The sequence below is a fragment of the Symphalangus syndactylus genome, chromosome 2, assembly GCF_028878055.3.
Source record: "Symphalangus syndactylus isolate Jambi chromosome 2, NHGRI_mSymSyn1-v2.1_pri, whole genome shotgun sequence".
Lineage (NCBI taxonomy): Eukaryota > Metazoa > Chordata > Mammalia > Primates > Hylobatidae > Symphalangus > Symphalangus syndactylus.
In genome coordinates, this window is record NC_072424.2 from 116,232,947 (window position 1) to 116,249,519 (window position 16,573).

At 44.7% G+C, this 16,573-nt stretch overlaps 1 protein-coding gene across 6 annotated transcripts in view; it reads right to left on the reverse strand.

The window, feature by feature from the left end:
- Positions 1 to 8,595: 8,595 nt before the first annotated feature.
- Positions 8,596 to 16,573, reverse strand: part of NHSL1 (NHS like 1) — a 148,767-nt gene continuing 140,789 nt past the window's right edge. For 4 of the 6 annotated variants that reach the window (XM_055265374.2, XM_063622618.1, XM_055265416.2 and 1 more), the window contains 2 exons: positions 16,262 to 16,394; positions 8,596 to 11,366 (listed from right to left, as the gene is read on the reverse strand). In XM_055265374.2, coding sequence (XP_055121349.2) covers positions 10,631 to 11,366; positions 16,262 to 16,394 — 869 coding nt within the window. In that variant the 3' untranslated portion in view covers positions 8,596 to 10,630. Of the gene's footprint in view, positions 11,367 to 14,864; positions 15,440 to 16,261; positions 16,395 to 16,573 lie in introns of those variants that run through there. The other 2 variants (XM_063622624.1, XM_063622627.1) reach the window with 1 other exon arrangement.

The window sequence follows — 16,573 nt, forward strand, 5'->3', positions numbered from 1 at the left end:
TCTTGTGTGGAACCACTAGGCTGTCAGGCCCAGAGAGGTGAAATTCAGTTGGACACAAAAATCAAATTGTCTTCTGTGGCTGCCACCATTACATTCTCTTTTGTATGTATTACATTCCCTCCCGCATCCTCCCACTGCCACACTGCCCCACTGCACAAGAATACTCCATTTAACTCCATTTAAATGTAGTGAGTTCATTCCTTTCTTTCTAGTCTCCACTTAACCCCCTAAAAATCTTGCTTTTTCCCCTAAACATTTCACTGAACCGTCACGTATTTTCATTCATTCTTTAACTCATTGTAGGGAGTCCCTGCTGTGTTCCAAGCACTCTGCTAAGGACTGGGAGGTGGTAAGAAAATCTGTGTCCCAAGCCCCTCATCACTGACTTCCTCTTCACTAACTCCAACAACATCGTTCCACCTCCTTAACTATTTCATTCACCCTCCCACTGTGAACACCACAGACAAGGCCCCTGGCCTCATGGAGTTTACATTCTAGAGGGTGAGGGAGTTCAACACAAATAAGATACTTGAAATTGGCAAGCGTGATGAAGAACTGAAATAGGACAGTGGGGTAGAGTGTGGTTAGGTAGGGTGTGGTGGAATCACATAAGGTGGTCAGCAAAGGCCTCTCAAGAGACAGTTGAGACTTGAATGGCCAGGAGGAGTCAGATGAAAGCCAGGGGCAGAGGTGACAGTGTTAAAGGGAGAGGCCACGTTTGGTACCCAGAACAAAAAGCTGCACACACTGCTTGCTGAGCAAGAGAGCACTGCTCTTGTAGGGCACAGTCTCTCGGATAAAGAAAACTGCTGACCTTATGCAGGGTTTTAGGAAGGATTAACAGAATTTCAAAAGCATTTAGGAGTTGATCGAGCTTTAATTGTGGAGATTCAGGTTACCAGAGTGAGGCTGCTGCTGATTAGCATGATTTGGAAGCCTCGTTTAGAGGTGAGGTTACTGATGTGAAATTGTCATTGATTGTTTCTGGTACTTAATTGTTACTGTGGCCAAAGAATGGTCAGTTTTATTCTGGGATTTGAAGTTGTGGCTGACAACGTGAGGTGTGCCACTCAAATTTAGCTTCAAGAAAGTACCAGCCGCCCAGCTGTGAGGGGTGTGGTTTGCCGACAGTCTCCCCTGTTATTGCCTTCAGAGTCCACGCCAGATTTCAAGACAAGGACACACTATTCTATGGGAGAAAGGGGGACCTAGTCTATAACTGAGCAAGGCAGTGGTAGCTGACAGCACGCTTTTTTCTGGCAACTTCCAGCCAATAACTGAGCAAGGTGGTGGTATACGACCTAGCCATTTAGGCCAGGTGCAGTGGCTCACATCTGTAATTCCAGCACTTTGGGAGGCTAAGGTGGGAGGATTGCTTGAGCCCAGAAGTTCAAGACCAGTCATGGCAACCTAGTGAGACTGTCCAAAAAATAAAAAATTAGCCAAACGTGGTGGCACACGCCTGTAGTCCCAGCTCCTGAGGCGAAAGGATTGCTTGAGCTCGGGAGGCGGAGGTTGCAGTGAGTCATGATCATGCCACTGCACTCCAGCCTGGGTGATAGAGCAAGATCCTGTCTCAGAAAGAAAAAAAAAAAGACCTAGTCATTTCTACCAACTCGAAACCCCTCTAATAAGCAGTCTCTGCTCTGGAGCTTTTTGGTGGGCTGGTAGAGACTTTGTTAGATCGTACAGTTCCTCTGCTCAATCCTGCTTTTCCCTTTTCCTTTCAGAGATGTCACTTCACCAGTTTTGTACTCCTAACTCCATCTCAGCCTAAAATTGGCACAATTGGTACCAGTGGCCCACGAACGTAGGTGGTAAGACAGCATTTGCAGGCTGAGTGACTCACTGTCTGGCTGGCTCGGAGGCCCCCATCCCTGGTGGATAGGTGGCACAGACAGTCCCTGGCACAAGAAGGCTGTCCAGTGATGGAAGACTTCAGATGAAATGGCATGCTGGTGCAGGGGAACGCAATGACTGGTGGGTGATTTGGGTGTCTCAAATATGGGAAGGGTGGATAAAAGAGACAAGGACAATGGGCTTCCATGGTTATTGCTGAGTTGGATTGACGTCCTGCAAGTGGATAATGAAAAGCTGAGGTCAGTTAACAAACAAAACTAAGTGTGAGCGGCAGAGTCTCTGTGGTAGCTTGCCAACAATCCTCATCTCATGCTGTAGCCAAGCAGAGCAAGCTGAAGGTCAAGCACAGGATTTGATGGTAAAAGTAGCTAACAGCCAACAAATACTCAACCAAGCCAGGCCTGTTAGATCAAGGTCGGAATCAAACTTGGGAACCTAAAACATGGGATGGGAGCATTTAGTGGATATCCCCAACCATCTGCCTCCCTAGGAGACTCCCTGAATATTCAGATCCTTCAGAAGAGGCCCACCCTTCCCCATGAAAAGCTGGAACTACCCTCCCTTCCTGCCTCTTCCCTAACACAAGGGAAGACAGTGTCCAAGGTCTTTCCCCATGAAGCAACAGGTGCCCCTCAGGATTGGTCCCTCCCCTTCTCCTGGCTACCAGGCCTATAACGAGACTTAAGTCACAACATAACTGATTGCGGCTGAGGGGTCTGATGAGGGAGAAATGGACTCTATGCCAGAGGAGCCACCTAACCTGGTGGCATGTACTGCAGGGGCCAGGGGTGTACTCTTGGGACTGGATCCTGAGGGTGCATGGTCAAAGGGGCTGGGTTTATACAACTAGATAAAGGAGAGGGTATATTGACTTCGGGCTCTCAGGATAGAGGATTTCACACCATGAGAAAAATGCCAGGAGATAATACAGACTCACTGCTCTAGGGCAGCTTGGTAGAAGCCTAGAAAGAGTGATCAAAATGTTGAAATGCCTGAATGGCTGGGACAAACAATAGAGACAGGAATGAGAAGGCTCAGGGAAGGGAGCATGCCAGCATGGATATATGAGGCAAGGTGACCCATCAGACAATTATGTTCCACGGGAAGGCCCAGGGGACCCATCCTTCAGCAAGGCCCCTGGGAATGCACTGATAAGCGGGCTTGAGCATCATGAAGGAGCTCAGCGGTGGCTCTCCTCGGCAGGCTGGGGCTGGCAGGAAGGGCTCTGATGGAACTTTGCTTGCTGAGAGCAATGTGGATGATGATGAGACCTTGAAGAGCCCAGGTGGCAGTGCCAGCCACAGAAGCCAGGGTGCCATCAGTATCCTGTTAACCACTAAGCTCCAAATGGCAGCCAAGGGGCCCTGACCTGTAAAGTCTCATGGAAATAGTTGGTAGAACAAGGCATTCCTAGGGACAAAACAGCTGACTAATCAACAAGGGTAAGGCTTTTTATATAATCAAAAGCAAGCAAGAATTGATGAGCAGGGGACTGAGAGAGATCACTCCAATTAAAAAAATAAAAACACGATTCCTTGCCAGTTTCTAGTTCAGTGTTCTGACCTAGAGCTCATTAATTGCAGAGGTGACTGTATCCTAGGGGAAAGTTTCCTGCAACATTTCAGCAGGTGTACACAGTAATGATCCCCTCATTCTTTTTCTAAAGGATCTATGGCCGTTTACTTAGGTGGCTCTATCCTGGGGAAAGAGGAATACCTGGATACGTCAGGGTCTAAGTTAATGTCTGATACCCAGAAACCCAAAGTGTCATTACAGTTCCTCCTCTTCCCATTAAAATGGGAGCATACAGAGGTTAGAAAGTAAATGTAGTTCTAATCAAAGTTTGGCTTACAGCAGATCTCCTGGGCCTGCAGGTTATCTGCCCAATCCCTGACTGTATAATTGAGACTGACATCCTTGGCAGGCAGAATAACCCCTACATTTGTTCCTTGACCTGTGGGGAAAGAGTATAAGCTTCTAAACTCCCTCTCCTCCAATCAGGGCAGTAAACCATAATAAATATTGCCTTGAACAGTGTTTTTTAAGCACCTCAGGTGAACATCTGCTTCTGGCCATGATGATGAATTGGGAACCCAATTTACCTGTCCCTCTTAAACAACTAAAAGCCCAGACAAAATATATGAAACAATGGTTTTCAGACACTGAAAGTTCATAGTACAGGACTGTGATCTCTGCGAGAAGGGGGAATAATGAGGTGAGTCCAGTGATTGCTCAAGCTAATGGCCTGGAGGCAGTTTCTAGGCAGCAAAGCAGGGAGGGGGAAGCCAGAGACCAGTGGTCCTGCTGTGTTGAGATGGAGATCAGTGTCACCAGAGGCCAAGGTGAGTAAGTGAGAGGAGAGAAGGAAGTAGCACACACACAGAGAGTGCTGTAGGTCTGCAGTGGGTCCCCTAGAGTCCTTGGCTGAGTGAAGGTGTTAGAAGAAACTACTTAAGCCAAGAAATGAGTAACTGGAAAGTAGTAGAGCAAATAATTTACAGATCATCTATGGGGCTGGGAAAAGTTTGTTTTCACTAGCTAGAGTAGAAATAACTCATAATGCATGGGTCATCAGGTGGAGTCCTCCAAAGGGTGTTGCCTTAGTACTGAGGTCAAATTGTCCCTAGACCAAAGGCTTCTTTGGACTTCCCCTAACAAAGCTTAAAGGGAAGCCTTAGAAGGATCAAACTGATTTCAAGAAACTTAACTGTGAATCAGAATAAAGCCCAATACCATTTATAGGAATATAACAAAATCCATCAACAAACAACATAACACTCATAATTCCCAACATTCCGTAAAAAATTACTGGAAACAAAGAGAAATATAAATTATGGCCCATAATTAGGAAAAAAAGAGTAATCATTAGAAGTAGACCCAGAAGTGACAGATATGAAGAAATTAGCAGCTTGAATTATGTGATGTGGCAGATCTTATGTATTGGAGGTAGGGGGAAAGAAGATGCAGTGTGGAATAGATGACAAGGCCCAATGAGAGAATCACAATGCAGGTCCCTGGGGCCCTGAAGCAAGGTGGTTCTAACCGCAGGAGAGAATCATATGCTTTTTGAAAAACAGCCTCTGCTGTGCTACTGGGCCCTGGTAGACACGGAACTTTGAGACCCAGTGATGCCATATCCAGAACTGCTCATCTTAACTAGGTCCTGTGGGAATCACTAAGTCATAAGCTAGTAGGATCGGCAGCAGCCCATTGGAAGATGGAAATGATATGTACAGGAGCAGTTCCAAGCCGGACCGGAGGACATAAGCAAACTGCAAGAGCAATTATCCCAACCGCCATGTCTGCACAGTGGCACCTACATCCCCCCTCCCTGTGGTTGTTGGAGGACCTGTATGATCCACTGAAGGAAGAGGAATGCTTGGGCTTGGTTTATTGATTAGTTATCTTCTTCTGTAGTTGCAAGCTGAAAATGGACCCTCATTCAAAGGTGACATTGAAAAACGGGAAAAAAATTGCAATCTTCCTGCAAAAACTGGGCAGAATTTTTTGAGGTACACCGGATCATTCACTTTGTGAGGGAGGACTGTATATTTATGGAAATGGCAGAAAATGGCGTGCCAGCTGATCAGGAGTTTGGGAGGAAAAAACATGGATGATTAGGAGGTCTGGGGTAGAGACGTGGATGGGCATATGGAGTGGACACAGAACTTGAAAAACTGTATCACATGTTAATGCCCACCAGATAGCACCCACCACAGAAGAGACACTAAACAACCAAGTAGATGAAATGACTTAGCCTGTTCTATTCGCTCTTGCCAGTGCCCACCTCAGTGCTGGCAAAATGCACACACAAAGTGGCAGTGGTGGCAAAGATGGAGGCTGTGCATGGAACCCACCAACATGGGCTGCCACTTACTGAGGCCAACTTAGACACTGCTCACTCTGACTATCCAACCTGCCAGCAATAGACACCAATGCTGAGACCCTTATGAGGCTGTGAGGACCAACTGGTCACTTGATAGCAAATTCATATGGTAGGCCCATTCTTTCCTAGAAGCACCAGCAGTTTATTTACACAAGGACAGACTTCCTATTCTAGGTATGTGGTTCCTTTCGGGCCTACGGGGTGCGAACACAATCTAGGGACTTACTTACAAAACATCTGACCTGTCAGCATGGATTTGTTGAATACGTGATCTATACATGTTAGCACCCAATCAGGGAGAGTTTGCCAATGGCCATAGGATCCACTGCTCCAATCACATACTGCGGCACCTAGAAGCTGCTAGCCTGATGGAATGTTGGCATGGCCTGCTTTAGCGCCAGGTGGGAGACAATACCCTGCCAAGATGTGCCACCATCTCCTGCACACAGTATACTTATTGAATCAGAAAGCCTGTATGATGCTGTGTCTACACCAGGGATATATAGATTTCAGAACCAAGGAGTGGAGGCAGGAGTGACCCCACTTACCATCACACCCAATGAACCACTGAGGGACTTAATACTTCCCATGCCTGCAACTCCAGGTTCTACAGCATCAGAAGTCCTAGTTCTCAGAGAGTTTATATCTTCTCTAGGCAATACTGCAAGAATCCCATTGAACTACAGTCTGTTGCTACTATGTGGGCACTTTGGACTCTTTTGTGTTCAGGGACCAGTAGGCAAGAAGTCACCATCTAGTCAAGGGTAATTGACCCTGAACTGCAAGAGGACGTAAGCCTGCTGTCAGAGGATGGGGGCAAGACCAATGTGTGTGGAACTTAGCGGATCCACTGGAGGCACCCTCTGTACTCTTTGCCCAGTTGTAACTACTGAATGGACCCTCTGTACTCCTTGCCCAGTTGTAACTAGTGAATGGACTAGTGCAGCAACCCTGGTCTGAGAAGGGTTTGGCTCCCAGGAGCTCAGGACCCTCAGGAATGAGAACTTGATTTATACTACCAAAAAAGCCACCAAGACCAGCAAAGATGACAGTTATGGGTGAGGGGAATTTAGAATGAAGCGAGGAGTAATGAGGACCAGTTGTGGTTCCAAAACCATTTGCAGGAAGGTGCTATAGTTGGTCCTACCAAACTCCTCTTTCAACATTTATCCTCAGGAGCGCCATTGGTGCCCTGGAACAGTCACTCTCTGCGTGTTTTTGGGGGAATGGATCCACATAGGCAAAGGGTGGACCATGGCAGGCATGGAGAGGTGCCACTTAGATCACCCTTCAAGACAAGACATGCCATCCAGCTGCAAGGAGTGTGGGTAGCCAGCAGCCACCAGCTGCTACTTCACCAGGATCCACCTTAGCTTTCAAGCTGAGGTCACACTATTCTCAAGACAGGAGAGGTTGGTGGCCAATGATTTCACTAAATTATGGAAATTGAGAGCATGCTTTTCTGAGGGGGCCCTCTTGCCAAAGACCAAGCAAGGCCGTGGTACAAGGACCTAGCTGTTTCAATCCAACCCAGGACTCCTCCAATGAGTGACCTTTTTCCCAGAGTTCCCCTGGGATGGCAGCTCGCCTGCTCTCCTTGCCTCCTCCTGCTTCCTCTTTTCCTTTCAAAGGTGCTTACTCCAATAATAAAACCTTTGGTATTCTAACTATCTCAGTGTCTACTTCTTGAAAAATCTAAACTGGCAGTAGGATCGTGCCCCTTACTGATAGCTTAACCACATTTTCTATCTTTGGGCCTCCTTGTCTTTGCCTAGCACATGAGAAGCATTTATTAGGACTTTGTTTTTTTCCCATTGCTGAACAAATGACTACAGATTGCTCTACTCCTTACCCTGTGAATAAAGGCTGGCCGCTGTGGAAGGTAGGTCAGAGCAGGCAACTGAGAGAAACGGTATTACAGTTACTGAGTGGCTTATTAAGGAAAGTGGTGCAAGAATCAGGTCCATGTTTCATTCAAATAACCCTCCATTCCCCCAACATCCTCATATCTGCCAAAGCAAATTATGCTGCTGTGCTCATTTGATGATGGAATCAGCATCGCATGCAGGCTGAACCCCTGCAGAACCAAGAAAGCCACTCTTTCCCCTCTTCTCCTAAGATGCCACCACAGAGCAGGGTGCCAGTGGTGGGTGGGGAGAAAGACGGAGACACAGAAACGTCTCCTTTTCGCTGTGATTCTCCTAAGGAATATACAGTCACCCCCACAGGAAAAGCAAGAGTTCAATCAAGATTCTTCAGAAATAGTAGGATGGCAGAAAGCAGATCGCATTGAGGTTCAGACCAAACAGTCATTTTTTTCTCTCCCCACTGATAGTGAAAATAAAGTGGAAATAATTTAGGGCTGGGGCTTCTGTCTATGATTATCTGGAACTTAAAGTATGAGGGTATGAGAGCCATCAGATCTACCCCTGTGGAGCTTTTTAAGGTGCGGTCCATAACAGAAGCGGGCCCCCCAGAGTAGAGTAGCCACACGGAAGGTGCCATGTTTCAGGGATGAGTCTTGATTCTTCTCTCCCTGTATTTCATCCATGCCTGTGAGAAGTTCTCATGTCTCTCCACATGCCACGTCATCTGAACCACCAGTCGATAGGTTATTTGTATTTTATTCCAAAGTCCATAGGACACAATGTGGACTTGTTTTTCCACTTGCCCTTGTAGATGGTGCCATCCAGTGTCTGTGATGTTCCACCTCCTCTGTTGGGTTGTCACCTCCCCCGGAGACCTTCTGGTCTCACTGCTTTTCTGTTTGTATCCAGCAACACACTCAACAATTCTGTACAAGAAGACCTATCTCATTATTCAAAAAAAATGCATGTATAAACAAAAAGAAATGTTTCAAATATTTACAATTGTTTATTCAAAGCAAATTAAATACAAATGTATATTTTTCATTAAAAATGGGGATTTAAAAAGTTTTATAATTAGTGTTATGTTGCTTTATCTTATCTTTGCATAAATTATGTATTAAAGGTTTCTGATATCCATATACATTCTAGTCTTTTTTAGGCAGCTATGAGAAGATTTCATATTCAAAAGCCAACGCCACTTTTCTAAAGAACAAACGATCTTTGTGCCAAATTAGTAGACAACTGCTCCAAATCCCTGGTCTTGGCTTCTGGTTGTGTGAAGAGCAGTGTTTTGTTTTTTTCAGAGAAGGGAAAGAGTCTTCATTCTTTAGGTTTGTTTTTGCCTCAAAGACATTTCTAAATGGGTATCTAAAGTTTTAGTTTATAAGTCTCATAAAGATTTGACTCGTGCAGTCCAACTTTTAGATAGTATTTCCATACCCCCCAAAAGTTGGCAGGTGGTAGTCGCACTAGGTTCAGACCAAGAATCTCCGCATTGTCATCCTAGGTCCTTCTAATGAAGAAGACAATACTCTGGCTTATTTAACAAATAAAGGGGTCTAAGTACATGGAAGTTAAGGGAGTAAGGGTGGGGGTAATGAGATTATTACATTAAAATAAAGACTTCGCACACTTGTGTCCCATTTCTAAAATTGTTGAAAATCTGATTGGAGGAGATTAGAAGATAATTAGCAACTCAATTATTTATAAACAAATATAAAAACGCACAAACCAAATGATGCAAAAAAACCTTTTTAATCTAAAAATTCATTTCCCAGGGCTAATTGATAGCCAGGCCCTACCAATTTTTATCAGTTTATTTGACAAGAGCTATTTAGCATTTTCTTCAAAGTAAGATAATATATAATAGATTTTGATAAATCTTTCTGAATTAGGACATGATACTGTAGGCAAAAAAAATAGCCATAACTTTTTCTTTGGTGTAACCAAAAGGATATCCAAAAGTTAGCAAATGTTGACATTTCAAGTGACAGGAAATTGCCTAATGGGAGTTTAAACTCTGGTTAAAAAAAAAAAACAAAAAACTGTAGTAAAAGGAAAAGCTCCACCCATAGTTCTGTAGTGCAAGTTTTCAAATTTAATTCTGAAAAATAATTTTATTTCATAGGCAGGAAACAAATTCCAACAGTGTATCACTTACTCCTTTCCAACCCTTCCCCTCTCTCTATGCCCACACCATCACTTCAGTTGTCAATGACCTCAGCTGCTACTCAAGGAGGAAATTCATTAAAAAATTACCCACACTTCTAAAAATCAGGCTACAATTGTGTGTATGTGGCTGCACAGCAGCAGGCACCAGGTTACAGCATTGCCACTTCTACATGTTTGTCATTTTTACAAAAAAGAAGCAAAGTCTACCTCCCCCAGAAAAAAGTACCTGAACCAATTAGTCACTTAGCCCCTTCCCAGCCTCTCCGTGCTCACCAGACCTGCCTCACTTCAGCAGCACACGTGTGCATATATCTGTGTGTTCTGTGCATTAAGAACCAGCAACTCTACTGCCTCTTTCTTAGAAGTAACATCTTCTCCATTTTTACAGAACTTGCTGATTTCCATAAACGTAATGCTCTGAAAGCAATTACCGCCTAGTCCAGAGGACTCCGTTACTCTACCAAGCTTAAGTCTGGCTTGCTTTCTTCTATTTCTGTACATGTTGTTTGTGTATATGTGTATTTTTTAAAAATTAAAATGTGTTGAAAATGCACACACACACACCCAGCATTTGGCAAAAAAAAAAAAAAAAAAAAAAAAAAATCTTCCCCAGGAAGCACTTTCAGAAGTTTAAGCTTCTACTTGTTCTTAAGCCACAGGGCAAGTGCCAAGTGAGTCCTAAATAACCCTTCACTCAAACTGCAGGGCTGGCAACCCCGGGGCCCACAGCACAGAAGCAGAGTGGGCTCCCCGGGTGAGCCAGGGAAGGGCGCCTAGCAGGCTTCCTAGAGTGCTGCATTGCTCATCTCCCCCCGTGTCACCTGGGAGAGTTATGTTCTTGGCCCTAACTCTCATCGCTCAGAGAACCGCCACACTGTGGGGAGGGCTCTCTGCCCTCTGCACTGGCTGTCCCATCCACAGGTTCGGGGGCCTGGGGCTGCAGGGAGGCGGCAGGCCCCTCCCCACAGAGCAGACCACCCTCGTCCATCTCCTCCCTCGCCAGTCCGTCCAGGGAACATCCCTCCGCAGCGCCCAGAGCCCCGTGGGCTATGCTGTCCACAGGCTCCACGGCTTCCCCTTCTCCCTCCGAGATGACGGTCATGGGGCTGCTCTGGATCCGGTTCCGCATGCTGTACCTGCTGCTGGCGGCAGACGGCGGCGTTCGGCTGCGGCCGTACCTGGGGCCGGAAAAGGACAGACTCCGAGGCATCAAGCCTTCGTTCTTGGCCCACTCCTCCTGCGCCCTTCTGTTCTTGCTTGGGGAACAGCTTGAAGGGCTCTCGGGGGCATCTGGTGAAGGCTCTGACCTTGACCTCTGGAATCTAGGGTCTGTGTTCTTGAGCATCTCTGCTGCAGACATGCGGGCGCTGGTGTCTGAACGACTGCCCTTTTTTAGCAGCAGAGCTTTGAAGTTGTCACTGCTGGTGCTGCTCTTTCGGATGCTTCTCTGAATCGACCCCACTTGCTTTGGAGAGGCCAGGCTCGGGGCAGCACCGGTGGGTGTCACGGGCGGGGAAGGAGAATGGTTTCGGGAATGGTCATCATCTGAATCTCTACGGCCGAGGACTTTCCTTTTGGATCTGAGATTTAATAACATTAAGAAAAAGGTTAATTCCCATGGGACCACAGGCTATCAGCCACACCACTCTGCTTCTTTTATTGCATCTTCAGGTCACCATCTACTTAAGATTCACTTTCAAAAAAATTATTTTTGACTGGGCATGGTGGCTCACACCTATAATCCCAGCAATTTGGGAGGCCAAGGTAGGAGGATCACTTGAGCTTGGAGTTCGAGACCAGCCTAGGCAACACAGTAAGACCTTATCTCTATTCAAAAAAAAGAAAAAGTAATAAATGCATAATTTATTTTATTTTTTTGAGACAGAGTCTCACTCTGTCACTCAGGCTGGAATGCAATGGCGCAATCTCAGCTCATTGCAACGTCTGCCTCCCGGATTCAAGCGACTCTCCCTGCCTCACCCTCCCAAGTAGCTGGGATTATAGGCGCCTGCCACCATGCCCAGCTAATTTTTGTATTTTTAGTAGAGACGGGGTTTTGCCATGTTGGCCAGGCTGGTCTCGAACTCCTGACCTCAGGTGATCTGCCTGCCTCGGCCTCCCAAAGTGCTGGGATTATAGGTGTGAGCCACCGTGCCCGGCAAATAATTTATTTTTAACTTTGGAAAATTTCAAACACCCACACAAAAGAGAACAGCTCATTGCAAGACCACATGAGCCCATAACTCACCTATGATAATCATTAATTACTGTCACCCTTCTTTTGTCTCCACCCTCCCTATTTGAAACAAATCTTAGACACTGTATTAACTTACTTTGGATAGGACCAAAAGTTTTAATAATGGCCAGGTTTCCTTGGTCTCTCCTAGACGGGCTGATCCGGAGTGAATTTCACATGCTGACCCTCCTTTCTTTCTATGCTTCCTTTTCTTGTTCCATGGCAGAATATCCCCTGTACTAAGATGTACCCCACTCCATGTCCTAGAACAACTCCTCAGCTTCACATTCAAAGTTATTCTAGAAGTTGCCATCAGACCAGTCTTCCTCAGCTCTTCCAGGACCATGTGCCAACTTCTAAAATCCAGCCTTCCAGAAAACAAAGGCGAACCCTCCATGCCAGACCCTGCTTCATGATCGGCTCAGCAAACCTTGCACTGATCAAGAAAATGTGAGGCGTGGGGTGGGGTGGGGAAGACAAACGGGCAATCAAAGAAAGCTGAAGGTTTCCTGTAGGTATTTCTTGTCCTGAGTCTCTAAGAACCTCACTGTTCAATGTGCTTTCCATTGCCAGTGACAAAGAGATGATGAAGCCAATGAGCCAAGTGGCCCCTTGCTGGTCTCTTCATGACAACAACTCAGTGTGTGTCTCTTAGCTAAGTGCAGGAGAACTTGCTTTAAGGAAACTCAACACAGTTAATAGAATAAAGACGTGGGTATCTCTTTTCCTGCTATAAAATTGTAGAATATGCAGCAGGGAAAGGTTGAGAGTATGATATCTGTACATACAGATTAAGAGTTGAAACTAGACTCTTCCCACCTCTCGCTGTGTGACCTGGGACAAATTACCCATGCATGCCGTGCCTCCTCACTTATAAGATACCAACCTCACAGGTTTGTGAAGATTAAGTGAAATAAAGAAGCTAGCTACATAACTCCCAGTGCTAAAGCTTCCTTGTTCTGTCACCTTGGACAAGTTAACATTTCTGACTGTGTATTTTTCCTATCACAAAAAGGGGAATAACAGTATATAGGTCACAGTTTGTCAGTACACATGAATGCAGTGATAGCCATAATTGGTCAGGCATAGAGCAGGTGCTTAACAAACCTTTGAATGTCACATAGAAAATGGATTTAGTTTTTACGTGGCTTACACAGCAAGACAGAGGGCAGCATGGGCCCATGCTGGCTGCCCTGGGCTTAGTGTTCCTGGGGTCATCTCCATTCTTCTGGTCAAAAAGATGCCACTAAAGCAGAAGCTGGGAAATGGTAAGGACCCAATACAGAGTCTGAAGGGTGGCCAGAGTGGACAGGGCACCAGACTCTTTGGGACTGCAGAACATGGCCTACGACACAGGTTTCATGGTCCCGCTCAGTAGTTAACAAGAGCAGTGCCCTGATAAGAGTTAGGATGGGCCGACAAAACTACAGACATCCTAACATCTCGAAATTGTAGAGCTAGAAAAGACGTTAGAAATGGTCTAGTCCAACCACTTTGGGTTTCAGAAAAGGTAACTGAGGAAAGGTAACTTGTCAGTATGACAACTAGGACTGGAGCTTATAGCACATGGCCTCACCACTTACATGGTCTACTCCCCAAAGCAGCTCTGCTCATTTCATTCTTTGAGGTATTGGCTGGTGACTTAATTTGTAATTTAGATTTTAAATGGTGAGACTATGCTGAGATCCACTGAACAAGTCACAACTAAACTTGAGTAAAACTATGACCTTTAATTGTAGACATAGAATTAAGAAAGAAGATGGGGTGACCGACCAGCCTGAGCAACATGGTGAAACCATGTCTCTACTACAAATACGAAAATTAGCCGGGCATGGCACACACCTAAAATCCCAGCTACTTGGGATGCTGAGGCAGGAGAATCATTCGAATCTAGGAGGCAGAGGTTGCAGTGAGCCAAGATCACACCACTGCACTCCAGCCTGGGTGACAGAGTGAGTGAGACTCTGTATCAAAAAGAAAAAAAAAAAAAAAGGAAGAAAGATGGGATTTTATGAAAGCACTGCCATCTCTCAGGAGCAGGTGCCCACTAAAATGATTAAATCTAAACGTACAAATTCTTTGCATATACATACACAGACACACACACACACGAATATGTATTTTTAATGAAGACGGCTATAAAAAGTGCTTAAACAGTTAACACTGATTTTAAAACTAATTACTTCAATAAATATAAAAACTTCACACCTCAACTGGTGTTCTACATTTTCCATCTGGCTTTAGATCTGAAGCGAATTAATTTGCATTATAAAATTTGGAAGCTGTGTTTCAACTTAGATATTCTTTACTTTAAATTATGAGCTTAAGCGCCGAAGGACATAAAAATAAAGCCCTAAAAAAGCACAGACAGTAGATGGATTTTTACTATGTCTGCTAATTTATTCTCAACGCTACAACAGAAATTAGCATGTGTCCTCACTCTCTCTCTGCAATCCATTCCTAAGGCCTACTTGGCTTTGACTTCTCTCATACGTGCACTGAATAATACCAACTGACCGAATTCTACATCTGCAGTCGATGTAACGCCCTAGTAAGAGAAACCACACATTTTTCGGTGCCTTAAGAAGGTTGCCAAAATACAGAAGAGGACTTTAGCAAGTTTTTGGGAAAAAATACGCAGTAATTTGGACCCACAACAGTTGGGTTTCCTCACTGGAACCAAGTATCTAGTACACAGAACAACCAGGCCACGCAAATCTTCTCCGTGGATGGCTATTATAAATAGATAGATATGCCTGTATATTTAGCAACCCAGGGCATTCCATACCAAATGAAATACTCTGAGTCTTGGAAGAACCTTCTAATGGTTAAATACAGTTGGTTTCATTTAATTCAGGAAATATTTATTGAGTGCTTCTTATGTGTCCAGCGTGGTTAAGAGTTAGAAACATCTATGGGAACTTCTAGAATTGCCAGTGAAGTTTCAAAGCATGCATCATTTATCATTTCTCTGTTTTGAGAAATAATTGGACAACTAGCTACCTTTTCACTTCTAATGAGATTAAAGAAACCAGTCCACGTTAAAGGGGGCAGTCTGTAGGATCTATTATACCAACACTAGAGGAGCGACATAAAGAGCATAATTCTTGACAAGCACATGAATTCACCAGCTTCGTTCCCCCCACACCAAGTTAGATGTTTATGTGTTGCATGAAGAGTTTCAGGTAGGTACAGCACTATGTTTTTCATCTTATGCAGTAGTCTTTTCAGGGAGAGTCCAAGAATTGGGAAAGCAATGCTGACATAAGATCATTCACACACAGAATCAAATGATTCTACAGGATGCTTTGTTTCAGGAGGTTAAAAAAAAAAAGGATCTTCATTCAGGGCAAAATAAGGCCTTGGCAGCATAAGGACATTCATTAGAGTTACCTGGAAATACTGTAGTAGAGAAGTCTAGAAGGAAGCAAAAGGTTTATACAGCATTACGGCTTAACGTAGTTGCACATACACAGTCATCAGTTTTTACAATGACACTGTTGTGGGAGTACTCAGCTGTTTACAATCAGAAAAATGGTGCAATAAGTAAAACCTTAGTGCTAAGTCATATTTACTCTTAAAGGTGACCACATATAAAAAGTATAAACAGTTCAGGCCATTACTTTGAAAATTTTACCCTTTTTTGTTTTTAAACCCAACAATTTCTGATGCCAGTAGATGGCACTAGTGGTATATTAACAAGCACAAATCATTCTTTTGCTCCCGCTTAAAGGGTCGTACTCTTTTATAGAAACACTTAAGCGGCCAAAGAAATTGCACTGTATAATCGTGGTTTTTCTGTAAAACGAAAAAAATTATAATAAACTAAAACGTCTTTAGGAAGAGAGTCCCATGGAGCTAGTCTGTGCATCCTGAGTCCACAGAACATAGCATTCCTCCTCCTGACTGTACTGTCAGTCGCTTTAATCTGACTCTTGTTAATATACTCTGTCTTATGACTGCCACACTGCGCTCCTTGCCAGGAAGAGCAGCGCCTACCAGAAGGTATCACATTGAGCCACTGTCCCCAATGTCACAAAAATCAGTGAGACAAAGTAAAACAGAAATTGGAGTCAGAGGAAATAAAACTATAGAAACCCACTAAAAAATCAACAGTGAAGTTAGAGAGTTATGATTGGGTGACAGAAGAAACCTCAAGGAAGAAAAGTAAATTGAGGTGCTGCTTGGAAGGAAGGAATTACACAGTAGATTAAAGTCAGAGGAAGGAGTTTGAAATACCTGTGAATAGCTGCAAAAAGGTCTTCTGTGGTCCTGGGTCGACTGGGGGTCATTACCTCATCACTCCCGTCTTCCTTGAGGAAGTCACAGGCCTCTGAGGATGAACCGGCTGCGTTGGTCTCCGGCACCCCAGCTACAGAAAAGCAGGCAGGCACACAAGACGCACAAGTGACTAGAATTTCAGTCCTCAGCCAAGCTTCTAAATATGCTGCTTCCCTGCCATTCCCAACAATGTGAGAACTACAGGGAGATGCCGTGGGTCTGTAGTTTGATAGTTTACAAAGAAGGGAGGAAATGACACTAGCCTGAGAG